Source organism: Cervus elaphus, chromosome 29, assembly GCF_910594005.1.
Source record: "Cervus elaphus chromosome 29, mCerEla1.1, whole genome shotgun sequence".
Classification (NCBI taxonomy): Eukaryota; Metazoa; Chordata; class Mammalia; order Artiodactyla; family Cervidae; genus Cervus; species Cervus elaphus.
In genome coordinates this window covers 59,309,763-59,332,856 of record NC_057843.1, presented here as the reverse complement: position 1 = coordinate 59,332,856, position 23,094 = coordinate 59,309,763, and the positions used below count along the sequence as shown (strand labels likewise).

Genomic DNA, 23,094 nt, shown 5'->3' with positions numbered 1-23,094 from the left:
GTGACCTTCTTCCGAGCCTCAGTTTCTCCATCAGTAAAATGAGGGCCCTGGATTAAATGGAGTGTTGCTAGCTCCTACAATTTTAGGCATTAAACATTCCCACAGCTAGCTCTGCCAGGTTGGCACTGATCTGGGTAAAAGCCAAGACTTCCTCAGAGGTGAAAAGGTAAGCAAACAATCCGATCTCCCCTTAGCTTGGCTTTCCAATTGGTGAGGGGCCAGGCCCCTGCAGACAATCCAGGTCGTCCGGATGGCTAAAGCGCTCATTTGCATAAAGAATCCTCGGATGGTCTGGCACCGAGGGTTGAACCGAAGTCTTCGTCCGTTTAAGCAGAGAATTAGACACCCTGTTCCTAAGGGTCTCGTCACGGCATTTCCTCTAAGAGGGTCACGCCGTAGACTAAAAATGCCCCTTGTCCCCTAAAGTGGGGATCCCCGGAGAACACACCGCGCGGGTGCCGGGGTGGGGAAGGTTTGGCCTCTACGCGCTGCAGGTTTAGGCTGGCAATCTCTCGCCCAAGGCGGTGGCGGGCTGCACGCGAGGCGGGGCCGGCTGCGCCGCGGGACCCCGGCGCCCTCAGGCGCGATCCGGGGGCTGGCGCCGAGGCGGCCGCAGGAGGTGGCGCGTGCTGAAGGGGAGAGCTGCTGCTGTCCAGAACCCGGGCGCTAGAGGGCGGGGCCAGGGCCGAGGTCTGGCTGCAGGGCGCGTGGGGGTGGGCGGGGCGGGGTCTGAGAGGGCGGGCTGGGGGCGGGGCGCGCGCGGGCCCGGGGAGGGCGGGGCCGCGGGGCGGGGCGGGCTCTGGCGGCCCGAGTGTCACACGCGCGGCGGTTCGGGAGGCGGCGACAGCGGCAGCGGCAGGCGCCGCCGGGACGGGCACGGGCGCGCGGGCTCGGGCGGGCGCCGGCTGCCTCCCTCCCTCCATCGCTCGCTCGCTCTCCGGCCCGACTGCTCGCCGGCCGGGGGCCGAGCTCGCTCCAGCGCTCTCAGGAAGGAAGAAGTCGGGGCGGCGGGGGGCCGAGGACGCCGACAAGTTCCAGCAGCAGCCGCGGATCCCGGCCGAGGCGGAGGCTGCGGTTCCGACGGGACAGGAGCGCGCTCCGTGGCAGAGCGCACGGCCAGAGCGTCTGAGGAGCGGGGGGCGCCCGGGCCTTTCGCTATCCGTGGGGCCGCGGCGGGGATCCCATGAGACGCGCCCGCAAGGGGCAGGAGATCCAAAGCCCGGGCGGCGCGCGGCGGAGGCGGAGGGCGGTGCTGCAGCTGCCGGAGGCCGGGAGCGGCCGGCAGGAGGCAGCGGAGAGAACTTGAACTTGGCGTCGGGAGCGGGCGCCCCGGACGCCCCTCGCCGGGGCCGGGGCCGGGGCGCCGAGGGACCTGGGCGGCATCGCTGCCCCCCGAATGGCCGCGGCGGCGGACCCGGCTCCCGCGCCGCGGCCCTAGGCGGCCTCTCGCCATGGCCAAGTGGCTGAACAAGTACTTCAGCTTGGGCAACAGCAAGACCAAGAGTCCCCCGCAGCCGCCGCGGCCCGACTACCGCGAGCAGCGGCGCCGAGGCGAGCGGCCCTCGCAGCCCCCCCAGGCCGTGCCGCAGGCCCCCGCGGCTGCCTCCGCGTCCTGCGGTACCGCCGCCGCCTCCTGCTTCTCGGCCTCGTCGGGGTCGCTGCCCGACGACAGCGGCAGCACGAGCGACCTCATCCGCGCCTACCGCGCACAGAAGGAGCGCGACTTTGAGGACCCCTACAACGGGCCCGGCTCGTCGCTGCGCAAACTGCGCGCCATGTGCCGCCTGGACTACTGCGGCGGCGGGGAGCCGGGTGGGAGCCAGCGCGCCTTTTCCGCCTCGTCCGCGTCGGGCGCCGCGGGCTGCTGCTGTGCCTCCTCCGGCGCGGGCGCCGCCGCGTCCTCGTCCTCGTCCTCTGGCTCCCCGCACCTCTACCGCAGCAGCAGCGAGCGGCGGCCTGCCACCCCGGCCGAAGTGCGCTACATCTCCCCGAAGCATCGCCTCATTAAGGTGGAGAGCGCCGCGGGCTGTGCCGGCGACCCCCCAGGGGCCGCCTGCTCCGGCGGCCGGACCTGGAGCCCGACGGCCTGCGGCGGCAAGAAACTACTCAACAAGTGTGGCGCCTCGGCCGCGGAGGAGAGCGGCGCCGGCAAGAAGGACAAGGTAAGACGCCCTTGGCCTCACTCGAGGTTCCAGAGCCACTGTGCGCACGGGGAAACTGAGGCACCGCTCTAGTTTCGAGTTCCTACATCCTCTTCGGGCTAGGACTCGAGGTCAGGCCTTCCACGATGCTACCAAATTCTGCTTCCTTGCACGCACTTTGCCCCCGATCATTGGCCTGACACAGTCTCTTAACGCTGCTGCTTCCCAAAGGTCCTCAATCTGAACCCACAGCCAGGTGCCCTCTTTGGAAATATCCTGACCAGAGAGCTCTCTGCCCAGCCTGGTCCAAGAGACAGCCAACCAGCCCCTCGAGGAGGAAAGTCAGAGAGTCAGAGCCCTTACGTATTAAAGTGTTAGTGGGTCAGTCATGTCTGACTCTTTGCGACCCCATGCACTGTAGCCCGCCAGACTCCTCCGTCCATGGGATTTTCCAGGCAAGAATACTGGAGTGGGTTGCCATTTCCTTCTCCACGTATTTAGAAGAGTGTTTATTCTTGTCTGCCCCCGTTCCTCCCGCCCCTGACTTTATAGATGGGAACTGAGGTCTAGAGCTGGGAAGGGACCCGCCGGATATTACACATTTTCGATGGCAGATCCAGACCGGCTGTCTCTGAACGGATATATGTAAATCCCTCTAAATGCCCTGCCCTGCCCTCCCCGCCCCCCCCCCCGCCGCCAGCTCCAGGTTTCCAGATGGGGCAGCCTTTTGTACTGGAGCTGTACCGAGAAACACGACCCCTACCCCCCAACCCCCACGCGTGCTTTTCCGGTTGAAGTGCACTGGTCTACAAGAGCGCTCCACTTCGACCTGTCAGTTCCTCCAGCCCGGCTGGGGGAAGAGGGGTCCGCCTACCGGGCCAGCTGGAAGGAGACCACCCCTCCCATCCTCATCTTCCTTCCTGACCTTACCCTTTACAGCCCCAAGGATGAGGGGGACGATTTTGTACATTCTCCTCCCTAACAGATCAGACTATCTTGATCCCCCGGACCTTTGGAGCAGTCTGGTTAATTACAGCCAGACTGGGCCCTCTCTTCCCCCTTCACACTCCTGTGACACTCTCCTTTCCCCCGTAAAATAATACTTGTTCTGTCTGCCTCTGGTGGAAGGCAGTGCTTTCGTTCCATCTGAGGCCCAGTGCCCTGCGATGGCTATGAGACTGCTGTCCCTCTTGTTCTCCCACCGCCCTGCTTTCTCCCAAAGGTAAACTTTTCACCCAGATGTGGGCTGGGGGAAACTGATAGAGTCTGAATTTCTTTTAGGACTGGATGTCCAGACAGGAGGGAGACAGGCCCCTACCTGCCAGCTGGGAAGGGAAGGGAAGGGAAGGGAAGGGAAGGAAGGGAACTTTTCCTTTTCCAGGCAGGAGAAGTAAGCCGGTGCCCCTCCTGACTTTTTCTGCCTGACTTCCTCTCCCCAGGGTCCCAGGTCCCCCTAGCATACCTCTGCTTCCCACTGGGTCTGTTGAAGGCAGCATGGGTAACCTATGGATTCCACTTCCCTCTGGAGCCAGTTTGGGGCCGCGTCTGCATGGACTCTGGGCTTTCTCAGCTCTTGGGGTGCCACACCTAAATGACAAGGGCTAGGATCCGGTTGGCCACCTTCGCGCTGCCTTGGGGGCAGAGGAGGTTTCTCTGGGAGCCCCCAGGATTCTGGGTTTGTGGTCCATCTGTAAGGGAAACAACAGAGAGGCTCCCTGCTGTCTTATGTGTGGCCCAGGCTTGGCTAGGTGCTCATCGGGGAGAACCTGGAGTCCCTGGAAATGGAAGGATGGCCTAGCCTAGCTCTCTGGAGAGATCCCGCCATTCCCCTGTTATTCCATGACCACCTCCCCGGTGGGCAAATCTCCTTTCTCTCCCGCTGCTTGTGGTTCTGCCTACTCACTAGGATCTTCCTTTATGGTTTTCAAAACTTTAGTAAATGTTTTTTCCTAACTCTAAATAAGACTACTTCAAATACCGAGGAATACGAAGTTTAATGGCTGGAGTGTTAAGTGTGTTGGAAACTTGGCTTTGTTCTACCAGATGTCTCTTACGGTTCTTCCTTGCTCCCCTCCGCTGGGCCCTGGAGCAGGGGCCAGTGACTCCTGTGGTCCAAGCTGCGGTGTACATGATGAGTGCTGCGATGGCAGGGCTTAATGGGAGGTGGCCAGGGAGGACCACTCTTATGGTTGGTTGCAGAAGAGAACCTGGTGCTCTAGGGGATTGTAGGTAAAGGCCTTGTGGCAGGAATTGAGAGGTTAGAGTTGGCCAGGACCCCAGAGGGGCAGGAGGTCCCGGGTCGGGGAGAAACTTGTAACTTAAGCAGTGAGGGGTTTCAGCTCTTGAATGGTATGAGCAGATATGGTTTCTTTAAAAAAGATCTCTCTGGAGTGCACTTTACCTACTAGACTGTGACTTTGAGCCCTTTGATCTTTTAAGAGGTTGTTGCCATCTTCAGAGTCAGAGGGATTGCAACTGCCAGATGTTCTTTCTAGCTAGTAGGAGGAGGAACCCGGGAGGGTCATCCTATGCAGTGGTTCTCAAACCAGCACCTGGAGGACTGGTTAAAACACATGGGGCCTGAGAAGGTGTATTTCTAACAAATTCTCAGGTGATCTTTCGCAGCTGATCCTGGGACCACACCAGTGCAACAGTGGCTTCTTAACCCTCCCTCTGGGTCTTCTGGTTGGAGCTGCTTTGGGATGCAGAGTCTCCCGGTGCCCTCTTCATCTCTGCCCTCTGTGGGGCTGCCATCTAGCCCGGGGCCCATACCCACCCTGCATTCCTGGTCAAGCAGCCAGGCAGTAGCCTGGTTTTCACATTATTTGCAGCCAGACAGCTTTGGGAAGCCAGGGACACTGCAGGTCCAGCCCTGAACACGCTAGATCCGCCCTCTGCCCCTCACCCACAGATCCAGGAAAACCTACTTCTAGCCCACTTAATCTCTGGCCCAGCTTCCTCTTATCAGCTGTTAGGGAATAGAACAAGTACCCGTAGGGCTGTTGGATGCCCCAACTGTGTCGGGACCTGTGTTTTAATGTCGGCCTGTGTTGAGAGTTACTGTGGCATGGGGCTAGGAGCTGTGGGTCCACAAATCCTCCTTTCAGGGCCTCCATTGCCACCCCCACCCACCTTTATCTTGGGGGCCCTTCTGCCCCCTCAGTGCTGAGCCCCCTTCTGACACATACTTAGGCATCCTCCTGTTCTGCTCGGTGAATCCCAGGGCACACACACCCCTGGCTACATATACCGTGCTACCAGCCAGTCTCCAGTTTGGGGTAGTTTCCCTTTTAGAATCACGTTTTCAATTTAACCAACTTTTACCCAGCACATATTTTGTGCTCAGAGATCTCTCAGTACAAGGACAAGCTAGGAGGAAGAGAATAAAGGCTGCAAAAAGACTTGGCAGTAATTTTTGGCCTAAGCCTCCGAAGGCTGCTGACACCCGTCACCTTTTCATCGTTTGTTTCCCAGTGTTTTTGTCTTGGGTAATTTAGTGAGATCTTCACCTAGGAGGCAGCTGTGAGTTGGATCTAGGGATGGATGTGTAATTTCAGTGCCAGGAAAGGCTGACTGGAGCCTGTGGGAGCCCTTAGGTATATGTGCTGTGTGCATGCATGTATGTCTGTGTGTTGGCCTGTGCATGTGTGTATATAAAACCTTAATGTGGAGAGTGTTTTTGGAAACCAAAGCTTTCTTGCAGTGGGCCTCACTTGGGCAATGAGAGATGACAGTGTGAGAAAGGTGGACCCCACAGGGAAAGCCTGGAAGACTGTTGAATCAGGAAAAGGATAGACTCAGAGCCATGGTTGAGGAGCATCCCAGGCTATAAGCTGCTGCAATCTGGGGTCGATGGGTTTGGAGTTGGGAGGCAATTACAATATAGTCCCAGTGAGAGACAGTGAGGGCCTGAGCTCCTGGGAAGAAAATATGAAACTTTAGTAGGTGGAAATAGTCCCCCAGGTTGTCTTTATAAAAAAAAATAATGATGACAAACAGGCCAGTAACTTGGTAGGTCTCCTTATGTGCAGCCAGACAAGTCTTATCCACTTATGTTTTCTGCTGAAGTCTTGTTTCTTTTGTCATAATTAAGTAAATGTTTCCACTGCAGCTGAGAAAGTCGAGATGCACCATGACATCAGTTTCCCAAGTTTAAATACAGGCTGATGTGTACCAATACTTTGTATTTTGTCAGCATCCACAGAGTTGAGTTAAATAACATGCTTCCAAATAAATAAATAATATCATGTTCAACTTAAAAAAAAACTCAGCAAACAGTTTCTGAGCAGCATGCGAGGCAGGGGGAACCTCAGAGAGAATAAGTGGTGGAGAGCGTTTCCGAGAGGGAAGCTTCTCAATGTGCAGTTGAAATGAGCTTTTTAAGATCTAGTCTGGGAGACAGTCGGGTAATGAGACAGTGTCACAACACGAGGCATGTCAGGACAGAAGTGTGTGCAGAGGCCTGAGAGGAATTCACAACTCTTGTCTCTGAATTCAAGGAGGGCTTTCACGAGGTGGTGGCATTTGAGCTTCTCCAGGTAGAAGCTGGTGCCAAGAGAATGGATGGAGGCTCTGAAAGGTGGGTGTGATGGGGGAATTGTAGAGAGAGGTCGGCCGCAAAAGGAAGAGAATGTCTCGTGTATCTTTTGGAGGAGTTGGGAATTGGGGTCTTTGTGTCCTTTTCACATCAAATCGGTGATGTGTACCTTGATTGAAGCCAGGGTGAAGCATGAGCTGAGAGTCATTTTCCATTTGGTTAATAGCCACATTCTCCAGTTCTTAGAAAGTAATTGATTGAAAAAGTAAGGACCAAGCTTGGTAGCTGTGGTTTGGCTTGGAACACTTTGAAGTCCTGTCCCTTGAAAGTAGTGTGAGAGAAATGCTGCCTATCAGATCCAGTTTTTCCCATTGATTCCTCAGAAAAGAAATATATTCTCCAGGCTTCAGACTGACCACTTAATTGATCATTTAATCTTCACAGTCACTCTAGAAGGGGTTTAGGTACTGTATCTGTTAGCTATCGCTGCATCACAAGTTACTCCAAAGTTGGTGGTTGTAAACCAGAGGTTAGCAAAAGAATCAATCAGTTAGTGAGTAATTTTAGCTTGTAGGCCAGACAGCCCCCATCACAACTATTCAACTCTGCCATTGTAGCTTGAAAGCATACAGACAGTATATAAATTAAAGAGTATTGCTGTGTTCCAGTAAAACTTTATTTACAAAAATAGGCAGCTGGCCTGTGGTCTGCAGTTTCCAACCCCTGATTTAAATGGTAAGTCTTTATTATTATCCATGAACCCACAAGTCAACTGAGTAGTTTTTCTGGCCTCAGTTGGCTCACCCAGGCATCTATGGTCAGTGTGGAGCGGGTCTGCAGCCCTGCCAGTCCTCACCGGGCTGCCTTACGTGTTTGGTTTAGGATGGCCTTGGCTGCCTCAGTTCGGCTCTGTTCCACATGGTCTCTCATCTTCCAGCAAGTTAGCCTTGTTCACATGATGGTGGCAGGGTTCCAAGAAATTACAGAAGCCCATACAGTTTCTTGAAGTTAGAAACTGGCCTGCTGTTCCTTCTGCTGCATTCTGTTGACCAAAGCAAGTTATAAGGCCAGCCAGTATTCAGAGAGAGAGAGGGGAAGCTGTGAAGTCCTGTGGCAGAGGGTAGGGATACAGGCAGGCCATTAATCAGGGAGTTTAGTGCTATTCCTCTACCCTGGGCACTATTGCCCCATTTCACAGATAAAGAAACTGAGGCTTAGAGGTATTAATTTGCTTAATGTCACAAAACTACCAAGTGACGGGCCAGGATTACACCTTCAGTCTGAGTTACAAGCCTGTATGCTTTTTATCAACTTGTTTAACTCCTTTCAGTGATTTAGATAGAGATAGTAAAGCTCTGATATTTGCTGAAATGTGCATTGTACATCTCCTCCTCCCGTTAATGTTCCTCTTCTTATACCACCCCGTCCCAATTCCCATCTCTTTCAGTCTGGGCTTTGGTGGTCCCCAAAGAAGCCCCCAAGCCAGCTTTTCTCTCCCCTTCCCTCATCTCACTCTGAGTTCCCTAAATGAGATGTTAATGCAGCACCCGAGTTATTTCATAGAGAAATTCCATGCACAGAGTTGGCACTTCCCAAGGGACAGCTGCACAAAACGTGTCTTGTAACTGTCATGTCTTCTCATTGAAGGATTGGCGACCCTGCATGTGCACTCTTTTATGGGAAAAAAAACCCCCAAAACCCCAGTACCCTGGCCCTTGTCAACAAGGAACCTGAGTGTTCTTGAGGGAGATCAGATGACTGTCTTCTAATCTGACCACCTTGGAACATAACTGATTTCCCCAGACTTGACCCCCAAGCCTTGACCTCGTCCTCTCCCCAGCCCCAAAGCGTTTCTGACCCATAAAGTAGGGGTTAAAAGGCAAACTTGAAAAGGTGGTGCGTTCCTCTGGTCATTTAAGCAAAGCTGAACATGCCTGTGGTCAGACGCTCCCTTGAGCAGTTTCACTTGGGGTTGACTTTCTCCTCTTGTGATGGGAGAGCCAAGTGGCAGTGGCCTGTGGCGAAGGGAGAGGTCAGGCGGCACCCTAGAAAATAAATTGGGATCTGTGGCTTTGAAGCAGAAAGCTGGGTTGCCGGCTGGCTGATGGTGGCATCTCCGCCCACTTTCGGAGGGGGAGGGTGCTGTTCCTGCGGGATGGAGGCAGGCTGCTGGTGCTGTCTGCCACCCTGCCTGCCTTATACCTTGCTTGGCTTGTGGTGACTGGGAGATTGCCACATGCAGGCCACTGTCAGGAGCTGTGTGGATAAAAGGGAAGAGCCAGGGGACGGGTCATGCCTGCCCATAAGGAGCTTATCTTCTGGTGAGGACACAGGGACCACACAGTTCTGTGTGGCGGAGTTTGTCTGTAAACAGAGTGGTGTGGGTGAGCTGGGAGCCATCCTGGCACAGAAGCCGTCCTGAGCAGAGCCTTGACTCCATGGAACTAAGTAGAAGCAGGGTCAGGAGGAGGTTCATTTCAACTGAGAGAAGCAGGGAAGGCGTCTCGGAGGACGAGGCAGTTGACCCAAGGAAGAGTAGTCATTCGGGTTGAAGGAGCTTTCCGCAGGAGCAGAATTAGTCATACTGCTCCCCAAAGTCGAGCGGATGCTATTGTCATTCCCCTTTTACATATGAGAGAGCTGAGGCAGAGAGGTTAAGTAACTTATCTAAGGTCACCTTGCCATTAAAGGCAGAGGTGAGACCTGAAACTGGATTTAGGGTCTTTGAACCACTGTACCATACCACCTCAGGCTGCACAATCTCATGCCTTGATTTTCTCTGCCTTATTTGTGGCTAGACTTAAACTCTTATAAAAATCTCCTCTGTTAGCATTGTAGGACCTACAGATTCCTACATTTGCGTAAGTATTCCAAAGCTTAAAAGAAACTTTCACACCCATAATTAACTTAACTGTCAGAGTCACTCTGAGGAAAGTGCTGTAACCCCCATTTTACAGATGGAAATATTGAGGGTCCCAGAAGGAATGGAGCGTGCCCTGCCGCACAGCAGGTGCTAGCCAACACAGCGGCCAGGCTGCTGACCTTGTGTTCTGAGTCTAATGCCCTTTGTGCCGGGGTGATGTGGAGATGGTTTGGCCAAAGCTCTAGTCCACAGGAAGGGTGACAGCCTGATTGATTTCCGGTTCTTTCTGTGTTTTGATTCTGAAACAAGTTACTGAGACCATTAAGGAACAGCGACAGAGGACCTTGCTTCCACAATGGAATTTTCCTTCTCTTCCTGTTTGGTATTTTCCAGTAATATTTCTATTAATGTTTCACTTTCGGAGGCACTGGCTTCCTGAGAGTTTGCGCTTTCTCAACTGATGAGCTAGGAAGAATTGAATTTTCCTCTAAATCATTCAGTTCCTTTCCATTTTCTCCAAGCGGAACTCTCTCTGGATTTCCCATTATGCTGTAGAGGAAGGATCTTGGAGGTGGGTTCAAGGGATGGGGAGAGAATCAGTCAGAGCCCTAGGGAATGACTCAGGCCGAGTTTTCCAAGCAAAACTTTAGAGTAATGGTCAGAAAGGGGTTTCCCGAGGCCAGTGAGTGGAAAAATGATTTGATAGGTGGGTGGGTTGGCGGGGAGATGGGTACTTCTGGTGCACTGCTGGGCCTTTGCTTACAGGCTGGACTCCAAGTCCTCAGCTGGGCCATGAGAGCCCATACCAAGTCCTTTCTCTTCATTCATTCAACAGACATTGTTGAGAGTAGGCTACGTGCTGGGTATTGTTCTGTTTAGATGCTGGGGCTACAGTGTGGACAAAACATAAACGTTCATGCTCCCCTGAGTTTGCCCTCTCAGGAGAGGATTCAAGCAAATATCGTATGTTGGGTGGAGTGTAGAGAAGAGTAAAACTGGGGTGGGCCTGAGTTTGAGGTGGAGAACTGCTTCAGATGGCCGCCCAGAGGGCTTTGCTAAAGGGTGTGATGGTGTGATTCACACGGCCCACAGAGAGAAGTACATTCCAGGCAGAGTGAACAGTCAGGGCACAAGTCCAAGGCAGGAGCATGCCTGGCTGCTTCAGGGAGATCAGCGTGACTGAGCGGAGCAGGTGGGGAGGAAGTGGGGAGACGAGAGGTCTGAGATGAGTTGGGATGGGGAGGCTGAGAGCTTTGGGCCTTTGGGAGGTGCTGAAAGGGTTTCTCGCTTTAACTCTGAGTGAGATGGGAAGTCAGTGGAGGCTCTAAACAGAGCAATGACGTGATCTGGCTTTTGGAGTTCAAAAGGATCACTCTGGCTGCCGAGTGGAGAACAGACGGGAGGGGACCAGCTGGGGGGCCAACTAAGACGACCTTCAGCCACAGGAACTGGGGCGCTGGTGGTAGGTGATGAGAGGAGACCAGATTCGGGACGCGTCCTAACGGGTTTCCTGCCAGAGGAGGTGTGAGTCGTGATGGGGGAGGAGAGTCGCCCATGACTCCAGGTTTTAACTTGAGCATTCAGGAGGATGAATTGCCATTAGCCAGGACGAATAGGACCCCAGCAGTGCAGTCACAGTCCAGCCAGTAGAGCTGATCCAGCAAGTGAGTCCGGGATTAAGAGCCATACATGCTCTGAAGCATGGTAGCCTCTGTCAGGGGCTGGGAAGAACCACGAGGAAGAGGAAGTCATCTGCGAGCTGGGTGCAGAGGACGGTGCACGTGGGGCATCCCAGACAGAAGGGGTCCCGTCTGCAGTGACTGAGATGGGGAAGGGAGCCCTGCTGGATTCAAGCAAGTGTGGCCAGAGCCTCCAGATTGCCTAGTGGAATAAAGGAAGGAGGCAGGGGCTTGGGTGTGAAGGGCCACCTGCCACTGGTCGAAAATTGCCCCAATTCTCTAAACTGGGAGGCCACCTGCTGTGTTGTCTGCCTGAGCTCGGCGCTAGGGCAGGATGAATATGAGGCTGGAGCTTGCCTGTTTTGCTCAGCAGAACATTTCGATGCGGGGCATTTGTGATTGTTGGGAAAGTTCTTTCTTGTCTGGGGCTCACCAGACGTGGGCTATGGGGGAGAGGCAAACAGAAGTAGGAGGAATGGAACTTTCCTGGCTTCTCCGGGCCATGGCTACATTCTAAAAATGAAAATGTCCCAGAAGTTCTTCAGAGTGAGGCTTCTCTGCTTTTTGCTCTGACGTGCACTCTCAGAAAGCCAGACAGCCTTGTAATCCCCCCGGTGCATTCCAAAGCCGTGCATGTGCTCTGGGGCCTGCGTGGCATTCTCAGAGTGATGCAGCCCTTACCTGCCCTCCTGTGGGGAGCAGATGCCAGTTGCCTGTGTTCTGGGTAAGCTTGGATTTTTTTTTTAATAAATTTCAGTGGCTCAGCAGTAAAGAACCCGCCTCATTGCAGGAGAACATGGGTTCAATCACCAGGTTGGGACGATCCCCTGGAGAAGGAAATGGCAGCCCACTCCAGTATTCTTGCCTGGGAAATCCCGTGGATAGAGGAGTCTGGGGTCGCAAGAGTCGGACATGACTTAGTGACTAAACCACCACCAATGTTAACTCTTTTAAATCTGTGTTAACTCTTTTCTTCCCCCTTCAACAAAACTAAGACAAGGTTTGGTATAGAAAATGCAGATAAGCAAAACCAAAATAGAAACCAACTTCAGTTCTACAATTCAAAGAAACAGCTTTAACGTTTCACTGTTTTTCCACTTAGCCTTTTTCAGTGCATGTATGTGTGTGTGTATTTTCCTTCACAGAAATCAATATTGTATGTATCTATTTATATACTTTTCACTTAATGACATGGAAAGATATCTACATTGTTTTAAACATTCAACAACAGTAATTTAATGTCTGTATAGTATTCTATTTGCCTATTTAGGCTCTCCTAGTTTTCACTAGTTTAACAGTGCTGTAATGAGCATCTTTGTAACTTAATTCTTTGCATAAATAAGTCTGTGATTATTTCCCTGGGATTGGTTCCCAGAGGAGAATTGTTGAGTAGGAAGGTAAAAATTTTGATACAGGCTTTCAAGTTGTATTCTAGAAAAAGGCCTTATGAGTTTTGCCTGCTTTACTGTAATGCAGTTTAGTTTAATTTGCAGCTTCTTGGGTTACTAGTGCATATGCCTGTTGACCACTGGTGTCTCTTTTCCAAAGCTGTGTATTTCTATCTGTCCATCGTTTCTGCCATGGGGTTTATCATTTTATTGATTTATACGAGCGCTTTGTGGATTAAAGATGGCAGTCCCTTGCCTGCCGTTTAGATTGCAGGGCATTTTTTACAAGTTTGTAATTTGCCGTTCAGCCCTGTATCCAGTGATTGCTTTGCTTGTTTACACTGAACTGTTTGTTTTCTACTCCTGGATCCTTCTTGATGTTTTACGCAGTGTAACCAGCGTGCTACTTAGAGAAGTTTTCTGTACTCCAGTGTATTTTCTTCTAGCACTTTGATGGGTTCTTTCTTTTTTGAACATTGACATTTTACTCTGGAGTTTGATTTCAGAGTACAAGGTAGGGTTTTAATTTTATTTTTCTGAATGACCAGTCTGTGTCCGGACATCCTCTCCTCTGTGCTTGCTCCATCAGCTATCTGTATTTCTTCAAGTGCCTTTTTAGATTTCAATATTTTGACTCCATCTCACCCTGACTGTGTTATGTTCTCATCAACTATTATGATAATGATGATTTCACCTGTCTTTACAAAATGACACCTTTCATCTGCAGATACCCATGCACTTATTACACATTCAACTCCTGACACCTTAGGAAGGTAACTGGGTAATAGCACTTCACTTTGGATGCCAGATCTGATGCCAGAGCTTTTCTGGGATGAGGCCAGGAAAGCTTCTCCTCACCTCTGATGGAGTCAGCCTCCACCTCCAGGACCAGGGGGCTGGCTGTCTAGACGTATTTCGGGGCAGCCACTTACTCTCTGCACTGCCGGTGCAGCCTTACCTGAGTGTGTCCGTCTCAGCTTTTACACGGTGGTGACATTTGTGGGGAAAGCGTGCACCATTCTGTCATCCGTGCAGCAGGCATTTTTTAGCATAGACCTTGAGTAGCCGAGCTCAGTCTGGAAGGATGGGGAGAACTTAAAGATGTGGCGTGTGGGGACTATATTATTTTAGTCATTAAAATTTTTTTTCACACCCACCCAACTCCAGTGCAAGTGACATGAATTTACAGAGTTCTTTCCCCACTCCCAGCCTTTTCTGTCCCCTCAACCCAGAGGTCCTCATGTCTTCAATTAGTGAGAGAGCCTTTCCCAATCTCTGTGGCATGTTCTTCTTTTCCTGGCTCAGGCCAGTGTCAGGATAATCCATTCTGCGGTGTCTGCCGTGGGGTTTGTGACATTAATGTATCGGTGTTGACAGAACAGATTAAACCCAGGAGTGTTCATGGTGAATAAATCAGGGAGGAAAAAATGCAGATTTTTGAACACTGAACGACATCTCTGTGGCTCTCAGGGGCTGGGAGTGTCTGCCTGATCCCCTATGCTGTGTATCACGACGTCAGCAGGCCCTGCCTACACCAGCCCTGAGCCTGTTAGAATCGCCGGGAGAGCATTTCTCAGAAGTTTCGGTCGCTTGGGCTCCAGCCCAGACTAATGACACCACAGTTTCTGGGGACAGAGCCTGGACATCAGTAGTTCTGAAAGGGCCCCCGATGATTCTGCCATGGAGCCAAAGTTGCAAGTTACTATCCTAGACCTTGGTTTGGGGTTCCCAGGAAGCCTGGAGATCACCCAGTCCATCCCTCCTACACCCATGCCTGAAAACGTGCAGTGTTGAGAGGATTTGTCACATAACCAGACACTCCTTTGCACAGCTGGGCTTTCAAGTTTTTTCTGCTATCCCCTCCAATTTAGTACAGGTTTGTTGAGTACCTGGTGTTTATGGGCACTCTGCTGGCTGACTTCTTTCTCTCTGCGGATTCTGTTATTGTTTTCGTTGGGCTCTTTGAGGTCAAGCAGAACCAGTCTAACCTTACGTCTTCCACATGACGACCCTCAGATGTGCGATCGTATCTTCAAAGGCAGACGGAAGCTGCAGGCTGTACTGTTTCCCCACAGAGCCGGATTCCCAGCCAGGACACCAACTGCTGAGGGCCAGCACCCTTCAGCATCACAAGTGTGGGGGGCGTTGGTGGACCCCGGTCCGGGAGCTTCCTGGGCAGGAAGTGGCAGGCCGCAGAGCGGGTTCTGAGTGGGTGGGCTGAGGCTGCCACTGAGGAGTTCATCACGCCGTAGTGTGACTGAATGTGGGGCATGGTTGGATTCGACTCCCAGGTGGATTAGGAGCAGGGCGGTGGGGTGAGGGGCGGGGGGCTCGGTTCCCAAGGCCAAGAGAGCATTAGAGCAGCAGGCAGGAGCATGTTCCCGAGGAGCAGGGGCTGGGGGATCTTGCCATCAGGACCTCAGTGCTGAGCAAACAGCAAGCAGAGCAGCCGCTGCCCAGCTGAGAGTGCGCTGGTGCTGGGGGCCCAGCATTCTCGGTCCGGGTTCTTCGCCTTCTGTGGAGGTAACCAGTGACACTACCCACCACAAGTGCCCAGAGCTGTTGAGTCAAACACGGCGGGACCCTAGCGATGCCCACTGTGGCGATGTGAAATGGGCACTGGCTTTGGGGTCAGAAGTCTGGGCTCCAGTCCTGGCTCCTGGTCTCAGAAGCTTAGTACTTTGGGACCAGTGACTAGTTTCTTCAGGCCTGGAATGCCCCATCTGTCCCGCCGTGGGTGTAATAATAATAGACGGTGTTTCCTGACTGCTCACTCTGTGCCTCGCATCTGTGGAACGCTTTCTGTGTGAGATCCTCAGGGCCGGTCCTTGAGGGGGTCCTATTAGAATCCCCTTTTTACGGATGAGGTAACATTCTGGAGATGAGGTTCAGGGGCAATACATAAGGTCATAATAAAGTTATTTGTTTGAGCGGCTAAGCACAATGCTTGGTGTGTGGAAAGAACTTTATGAATTCTTTGGGCCACAGGCTGTTCTGGACCTGAGCCCAGCCTCAAACTCTGGGCTTCCTACACCCACAGTCAAGCTAGTGGGACTTCCCTTTCTGGCCTGGTGAGGTTGTCCTCAAAAAGTGACCCTGTCCTTGACAGTCAGTTTGTGGTTGACCCATGGTTCCCTGAGGTGGGACAGTAGAGGTAATAACTACCTGGATCTACCTGGATTACCCCTCTGTTCTAAGTGCTTACGAATATTAACTTACTGAATTTCGTGACACACCCCAGAATGTAAGTTCTATTAAGAGTCCCATTTTATAGATGGAGAAGCTGGGGCAAACAGATGTGTGGGTTTTTTTTATTATTATTATTATTAAGTACCTTCTCACAGGTGGCATAGCTAGGAATGGGCAGAGCTGCAGATGGAGGTGTCCAGCCCAGGAAGTTAGTTTGGCTTCTGTCTGCCCGTAACCTCTGTGCTACACAGTTATAGAGAACAGTGACAGAGGTCAGTTCTTGTATTATTTGGTGGTCCCAAAACCACGACCCCAGAGCCACTTAAAAACTCTCTACTGATGATAAAGAGTCTGGTTTGGGCCAGGTACTCTCCCTGTGTCTTCTCAGGATAATGCTGCCAAAGGAGCATCAGAAAGGCTTCATGGAGGAGAGGGTGCACGAGGCGGGCCTTCTTGGAAACAGAGGATCTGGATATTTAGAGACTGGTGGGTGTGAGGCCGTCCTGGGAGGGGCCTTGTGAGTGGTCCATAGTGAATAAAGGAGAGTCTGTGAGAAGACAGAAAAGATATAAGAGAGGGATGAAGCCAGGTGTCAGAAAGCCTGAAGGGCCGGGCAGCAGAGTTGGGTCTGTCCTCTGTGGGTAGTGAAAGATGGTGGAGCATAAGATCAGATCTCTGCTTTAGGGAGACCTATCTGTCTGCCTCTTGAAAAGTGTCAGCTGCTCAGTCGTGTCCGACTCTTTGTGACCCCATGGACTGTAGCCCACCAGGCTCCACTGTCCATGGAATCCTCCAGGCAAGAATACTGGAGTGGGTAGCCATTCCCTTCTCTGGGGGATCTTCCCAACCCAGACCCAGGGATCCAACCCGGGTCTCCTGCATTGCAGGCAGGTTCTTTACCATCTGAACCAGGGAGGTGACATCCGCATCTTACGAAGATTAAAATTAGAGAGGACAGATCGGAGAGGGTGCGGGTGGGGTCTGAGGGTGGGGAGCCCTGTTAAGAGGATGTCAAATGCTTTAGGCAGAGGCAGCAAGGGCCTGGCCCCAGTCTGCATCCTTCAGCCATGAAATACTGTGACTGATGCTTCAAGGGGCTCTCAGATGACAATGGTCAATGGAAGGAAATCAGCTGAGTCTAGGGAATAGATTCTCTGAATCACTGTCATCAGTAGCTGAGGAGTTTGTAAGTTACCCAGGCCAGCAGAGTGTGTCCACATTCTGTCAGAGTCAGACGGATTGCGCTTCCCGAGGCGCCTGGGTCAGGGACAGAGGTGCATCTCCACGCGTGCCTTTCCAGAGAGTTGGGTGGGTAGAGGTCTTGTCTGAACCTGGCAGCACCTCCGCTACTTGTTGAGGGAAGCTATGCGTGGTGAAGGAGGTAGGGGAGAGCTCAGTGTTTGTTCTGGAGCACCACAGAGCTAGTCACCTGACCTTGAGGCCAAGATTCAGCTCTCCCATCTGATGGCAGCACCTGGGAGGGTGGGGGGCGGAGCTGGAGGCATCCCAGGGTGTCCAGGCAACCACTATAGCAGGTCAGAGGAGCCACAGTAAAGCTGCTGCCGGTTCAGTTGGAGCCTTCAGAAGAAAGGAAAGCAAACGGGACACGGGAGCGCCAGCGCTCTGGCTGCCGCTGGGATGCTGACCTTCAGAGGACGTCCCCCATGGGAGGAGATCTGAGAAGCAGTCAGTGCTCAGGAGCCTTTGAGTTCCTGGGGGGAAGAAACATTAGCCTCGTTGAAGATGAAGATGTTGCTGGTCTCAGTTGAAGGGCCCCCTGAGGATCCCTGGCCAATTCCTCCCTCATTCACTGCTGAATCTGAGGGCCCCTCTGGCCCAGAGCATGCTTCCCAATTCCCGAAGAGATGCTTTGTAAGTAAAGATCTAGGAATAATGTGCCATCGGGCCAGCTCGGGGGGCTCTTGCCACGTGCTTGGGGCACACGCTCGGGGAATTCAGCTGTCACTCTGCTCCTGCTCACTGAGCTTCCGCAGGGCTCAGGGCCCATCTGAAAGCCATCTGTGGCGTGACTGTGAAGTGACAAGATGGTGGGAATCGGTGTCATCACTTCCGAATCACCCGCAGGACAGCTGACGGCGTTGTCAAGGCCCAGATCAGATGTGCAGGCCTTGGGCCTGGCGTGGTCCAAGTGCAGAGCCCCACCCCAGGCGTGTGTCTGGGGTCTTGCCTTCTCTCTCATCCTGCCCTACTCTGGGTTTTGTCTGCACCCTTGATTCTGGTTCTTTATCACCCACAGACTAAGGCAGAAGTGGGCCTGGTTTTTAAAAAGCTGAGCAACTCTTCTCCATCCAGGCAAACCCTTTGTATTGAGAGTCCTTTAAATGATCATGAAACCTCCAGAGAAAGCAGAAATTGGCTCATAGTGACAGCTTACAGGGGAGCCCTGGATAAGGAGTCTGGAAGTAAGAAATCAGTGGATGGGGGTGAGGGCACACTCTTGATTTTTTGTTGTTGTTGTTGTTGGGGAGTACTGGGCTTCCCTGGTGGTTCAGTGGTAAAGGATCCACCTGCCAATGCAGGAGACAAGGGTTTGATCCCTTGACTGGGAACATCCCCCGAAGAAGAAAATGACAACCCACTCCAGTATTCTTGTCTGGGAGATCCTATAGACAGAGGAGCCTGGTGGACTGTAGTCCATGGTGTCACAAAAGAGTAGGACATGACTTAGTGACTAAACAACAACATTACAACTATTTAATTCCTCTCCTAGAAATGCCTTTTTTTTTTTTTTAATACTTGTCAGATCCTTTGGGGAATGGTTATTCCAGAAAATATCGTAACCTCTTTGGCTTTTGATGGTTTCTTCTGGTTTTACCTATTTTTATACAACATAGCAAGTACTTTGGAGCACTGGATTTTTTTCAAGTTCAGCAGCTGTAGTTCTGTCTGTGCTCAAACGTTTCTTATTCTGCAAGTAAATATCAGTTGTATGCCTTCATTCAATCAGAGGGTCGTTTTGTCTGGGACATTGCTGATAGGTAGGAACGAGATTTTACATCTGCAAAGGGTATTGAAATGAAATAAATTCATGCCATCCTGTGCTCCCCAAACTTTTCTTTAAAAAATTTGAGAAGGGAAATCAGGGCGTCCCTCCTAAGAAGAAGCCATGCTTCTTTAGAAGATCTGTGTTATGAATTCCAAAGGTTTGTTTGAATGTTAAATCTAAGGTCATCTTGCATTTACAACTAAAAGTCAGAAAGGAGTGAGTTAGATTGCCATTATCAATTTATCCCTGCAGCCACTAGTAGCCATTTTCGACTCATTAGTTCTTTAGTGGTAAAAAAGAACCTTCCCCATTGCTGAACAAAAGACCGCTTGAACCCTGTGGTTGAAGAACTGTGGATGTTTCCCTTCTTTGGTCTGTGGTTGGATGGTCAAGACTGACAAGCATAGACAGGTGGACCCTGGGATTTGTAGCAAGCTGTGTGTATTGTAGATCTTTGCGCACTCAGCTTTAAACCACGCCTGTCATGCCTGCTGTCACGCTGGCCTGGGGGCCTGAGAGGAGCCGTGTGGAGCAGGGCAGGAGCCCGGACTGCTCAGGCTTAGTCCGGGTTCAAGTTGAGGGCCTGTGACCTTGGGCAAGTCATTTCACCTCCCTGAGCCCATTTTTCCCATCTTTAAATGAGGGGTTCATCCCTATCATGAGGTCAGTCAATAAGCCCAATGTAAAAGGACCTCATGGGGCTTCCTGGATGGCACTAGTGGTAAAGAACCCCCCTGCCAATACCGGAGACGTAAGAGATGCAGGTGTGATCCCTGGGTTGGGAGATCCCCTGGAGGAGGAAATGGCAACTCACTCCAGTATTCTTGCCTGGAGTATCCCATGGATAGAAGAGTCTGGCGGGCTCACAGAAGAGTCAGACATGACTGAAGCAACTTAGCCTGTGCGCACACACACACACAAGGACCTTATAAATCATAGTTGCCTCAAAAATGTTATAGACTTGGTTCCCGGTCAGAAGGAGTGGTGGGAAACTGAGGGAATAACGTAGAGAAGCTGAGAAGTTGCTACTCTGTGGCCTCACTAGGAGTTTATCCTAAGGAGAGAGTGAAGAGAGTCGCAGTGATTTAGCTACCAGTATCCTACAGCATTTGGAAAAAACAAAAGAGTGGAAATCACCTACATACCCAGCTGTGGGAAATGGCACGTGCGTACGGTGGAAGGGAATGCGGCCATCCAAAGCAGGGCTGAGTAACTCAGCTGCAAAGGGTCAGCAGGGGAGAGGCTCACCACAGAAGACTTTTTCGAAATAGGATATTAAAAAACCAAATACTTGTATTCTCCTTCTACTCCATGCCCACTTACAAAAGTAAAAAAAAGGGCCAGAAGTAGACAGACCCAAGTGTGAATAGTAGTTGTCACTGCAAGGTTGGATATTTTTCAGTTTTTAAAAGCGAACACTAATCACAAAGGGACATTTTTTCCCCCAAATAAACTAACGACTTGGCAAGGGCAAGGGGGATGGGAAGGTGAGCCAGAGCAGGCTCTCTGCCTCCCAGCAGAGCTCTGCCCGGCCTTGTGAATGAGCTGTTGAACTTCAAAGCCAGGGCAGAGAGAGCGTCTCATTGTGTTGGAATGTGGGCAATGAGGCTCACAGGAAGTGATGACAAGCCCTTTGTTATATAAGCTCACCAGTCTTGCTGGATGGTGCCAGCGCTGGCCCTTGGTGCGGGATCAGGACATCGTCTGTCTGTGTCTGTGGTCACAGCCCTCGTCTGGGCAGAGCCCTGTTATCGGAGCTGCGGCCAGGCGCCGGAAGCCGCAATGCACACCCTCTCTTGCCTCACTCCCGCGGGCACGTTTGGCTATTAAATGGGAGGAGAGAGGCCAGCGTGGAGGGATTTACTGGCTTTATTTCACCAGGGGAGGTGTGGGGATTTTCCCTTGCCCCTTCAGAAGACATCGATCCTGGCCTCGTCCAAAAGCCAGAGCTAACCTGCTCTTCATCTGCTGTGGTTTCTTCGTTCCTGTTTGTCTGTGCTGTGTTTACAACTGGGTCCTGCTGATGGAGTTAGTCCCCGAAAGAGGGGACGGTTCCCTCGAGCTGGGAGCATGGCTCCTCCAGAGGCAGATGGCAGTTTCCCCCTGTAAACTTCCGAGCTGGAGGCAGGCCAAACTCGGCTATGCACGGACAGGTGACCACTCAAGCGGTGCAGTCTTGGAGTGTGCTGCAGGGGAGGGTGTGTGCACGCCCACTGTGGGTAAGGATGGTGGAATGTTGCTGCCATTGCGCTTGCCCTTGCATCAGAGATTCCGAGCTACTTTGTGTTGAGAACCCATTGTGTGTTGTTCTCTGCTGAGTGTTTTAGCTGTAATCCTTCCAGCAACTCTACAAGGAGATTATTGTCCATTTTTTGTACAAGAAAACAGACTCAGGTCAGGGGACTTCACCAAGGCCTGTCAAATGTCCATGTTTTTATTGACATTCCTGTCTCGTTGGAGACCAGGGATTCAGCATGTACACATTTTTGATTTAAACTTTTAACTCGTGGCTCAGAGCTTGAAGCACTCTGACCATTCTGGATGAATTAAACCTTGAGGCTCCATGGCTCGGCGGCTTGGACAGTCCCATCTCCCCTCTGCACAGCAGTGTCTCCGTTTGTAACGGCCAGGTGTTCTCTGTTCCCAGGCTCGGTCTTTTCAGGAGAAGTAAAAGACTTCTCAGGACAGCCATCCCAGACTGCAGATGCTTGTGGAATGCGGTTGGTCTTGTAAGAGGTCTTTTACTTGGGCTGAGGCCCGAACATCAGATGACTGTTGTCCCCAATTAACGAGAGACGAGAAATAAAGTTACGCAACTTTATAATGAAACCGCATTTCTCACTACCATTTCAATTCACCCAGCGTTTAAGGCACGCGTCCTGCCCTTGGCAAGCGCTCGTGTTTCATTCCTTGGCGTGATCACCCACCTTTTCACCCGAATTGGTTTGAAAAGCCTTGGGCAGTTTCCAGAAATCAAATCCACTCTAAAGGATGGAAGATTTACCACCCTGAGATGTTCACAGGAGTGTGTGGCCTTCCCCAGGGGCCCTACTCAGAGAGGAGCCCAGAGGGGCTTTGGGGACAAGGTTGCTCCTCCCAGGATGGGGGTGCGTGGCTCTTGTTCTTGCTTTGCATGTGTCCATCCCCACGCAGCGCAAACCTTCTGTGAAGGGCCAGGTGGTGAGTATTTGAGGCTTGAGGGACAACATGCAGCTTTTCAGTTTTTTCCTTGTTAGAAAGTGCCCATAGATAATATACAAATGAATGGGCATGGCTGTGTTTCAATAAAACTTTATTTATAAAAACAAAACTTTACAGGGACTTCCCTGGTGGTCCAGTGGCACCCCCGCCAACACACACACATAATGCAGGGGGCCTGGGTTCCATCCCTGGTCAGGGAACTAGATCCCATCCCATATGCCTCAACGAAAAGATCTCCCATGCCACAACTGAAAAAAAAAGATTCCACTGGCTGCAATGAAGATCAAAAATTCTGTGTGCTACAACCAAGACCCAGCGTAGTCAAACAAAGAGAAAGCTTTGCGTACCTCTGGCCTCACATGTTAGGCACATCTCTTCAGAATCACAGCCCATGTTGGCTTGTTCCTTCTGTGGTTTGTACATATTTGATTTGACCTCCTGCTTGAATGGAAGTTCCCCACCCACCGCTCCTCCCCATACTCATGGATTTCTTGCAAGCTGTCTCTGACCTAAAGACGCTATAAGAGCTTTCATCAATATTTAGTTGCACAGAAGTAGCCCACGTTCTCATGTCAAAAAGTATGTCTTTGAAAGTGTATTACTTTCCCCTCCAACTGTGTAGTCCTGTGTGACATCTCTTGTTGTATTGTCTGGCTCTTTATAAAGATGTAAGAAACTGATAGAGTGTCCAGTTGCTTACTCTTACGGGTTTTTCAAATGCTGTCAGAAGAAAAATTCCATCCCTGGCATTCCACAGTGCTTGAGTCTTGACTTTTCTGGCCACGCCTTTGCTTGAAGTCGCTTCAGTTGTATCTGACTCTTTGCGGCCCTATGGACTGTAGCCCGCCAAGCTCTTCTGTCCATGGGATTTTCCAGGCCAAGAATACTGGAGTGGATTGCCATTTCCTTCTCCAAGGGATCTTCCCGACCCAGGGATCAAACCTGCATCTCTTTATGTCTTCTGCATTGGCAGGAGGGTTCTTTACCACTAGTCCTGCCTGGGAAGCCCCAGACGAGTCCTTCATCTTCTGTCTTTCAAAAGTGACTCCAGACATGTCATGGCTTAAACAGTCTCCATAGCTTCCATGT

At 51.7% G+C, this 23,094-nt stretch overlaps 1 protein-coding gene across 1 annotated transcript in view; it reads left to right on the top strand.

Moving 5' to 3' along the window:
- Positions 1 to 797: 797 nt before the first annotated feature.
- The window catches only part of SHB (SH2 domain containing adaptor protein B), a 135,907-nt gene continuing 113,610 nt past the window's right edge, over positions 798 to 23,094 (top strand). The window contains exon 1 of the mRNA XM_043890832.1: positions 798 to 2,162. Coding sequence (XP_043746767.1) covers positions 1,452 to 2,162 — 711 coding nt within the window. The 5' untranslated portion in view covers positions 798 to 1,451. The remainder of the gene's footprint in view (positions 2,163 to 23,094) is intronic.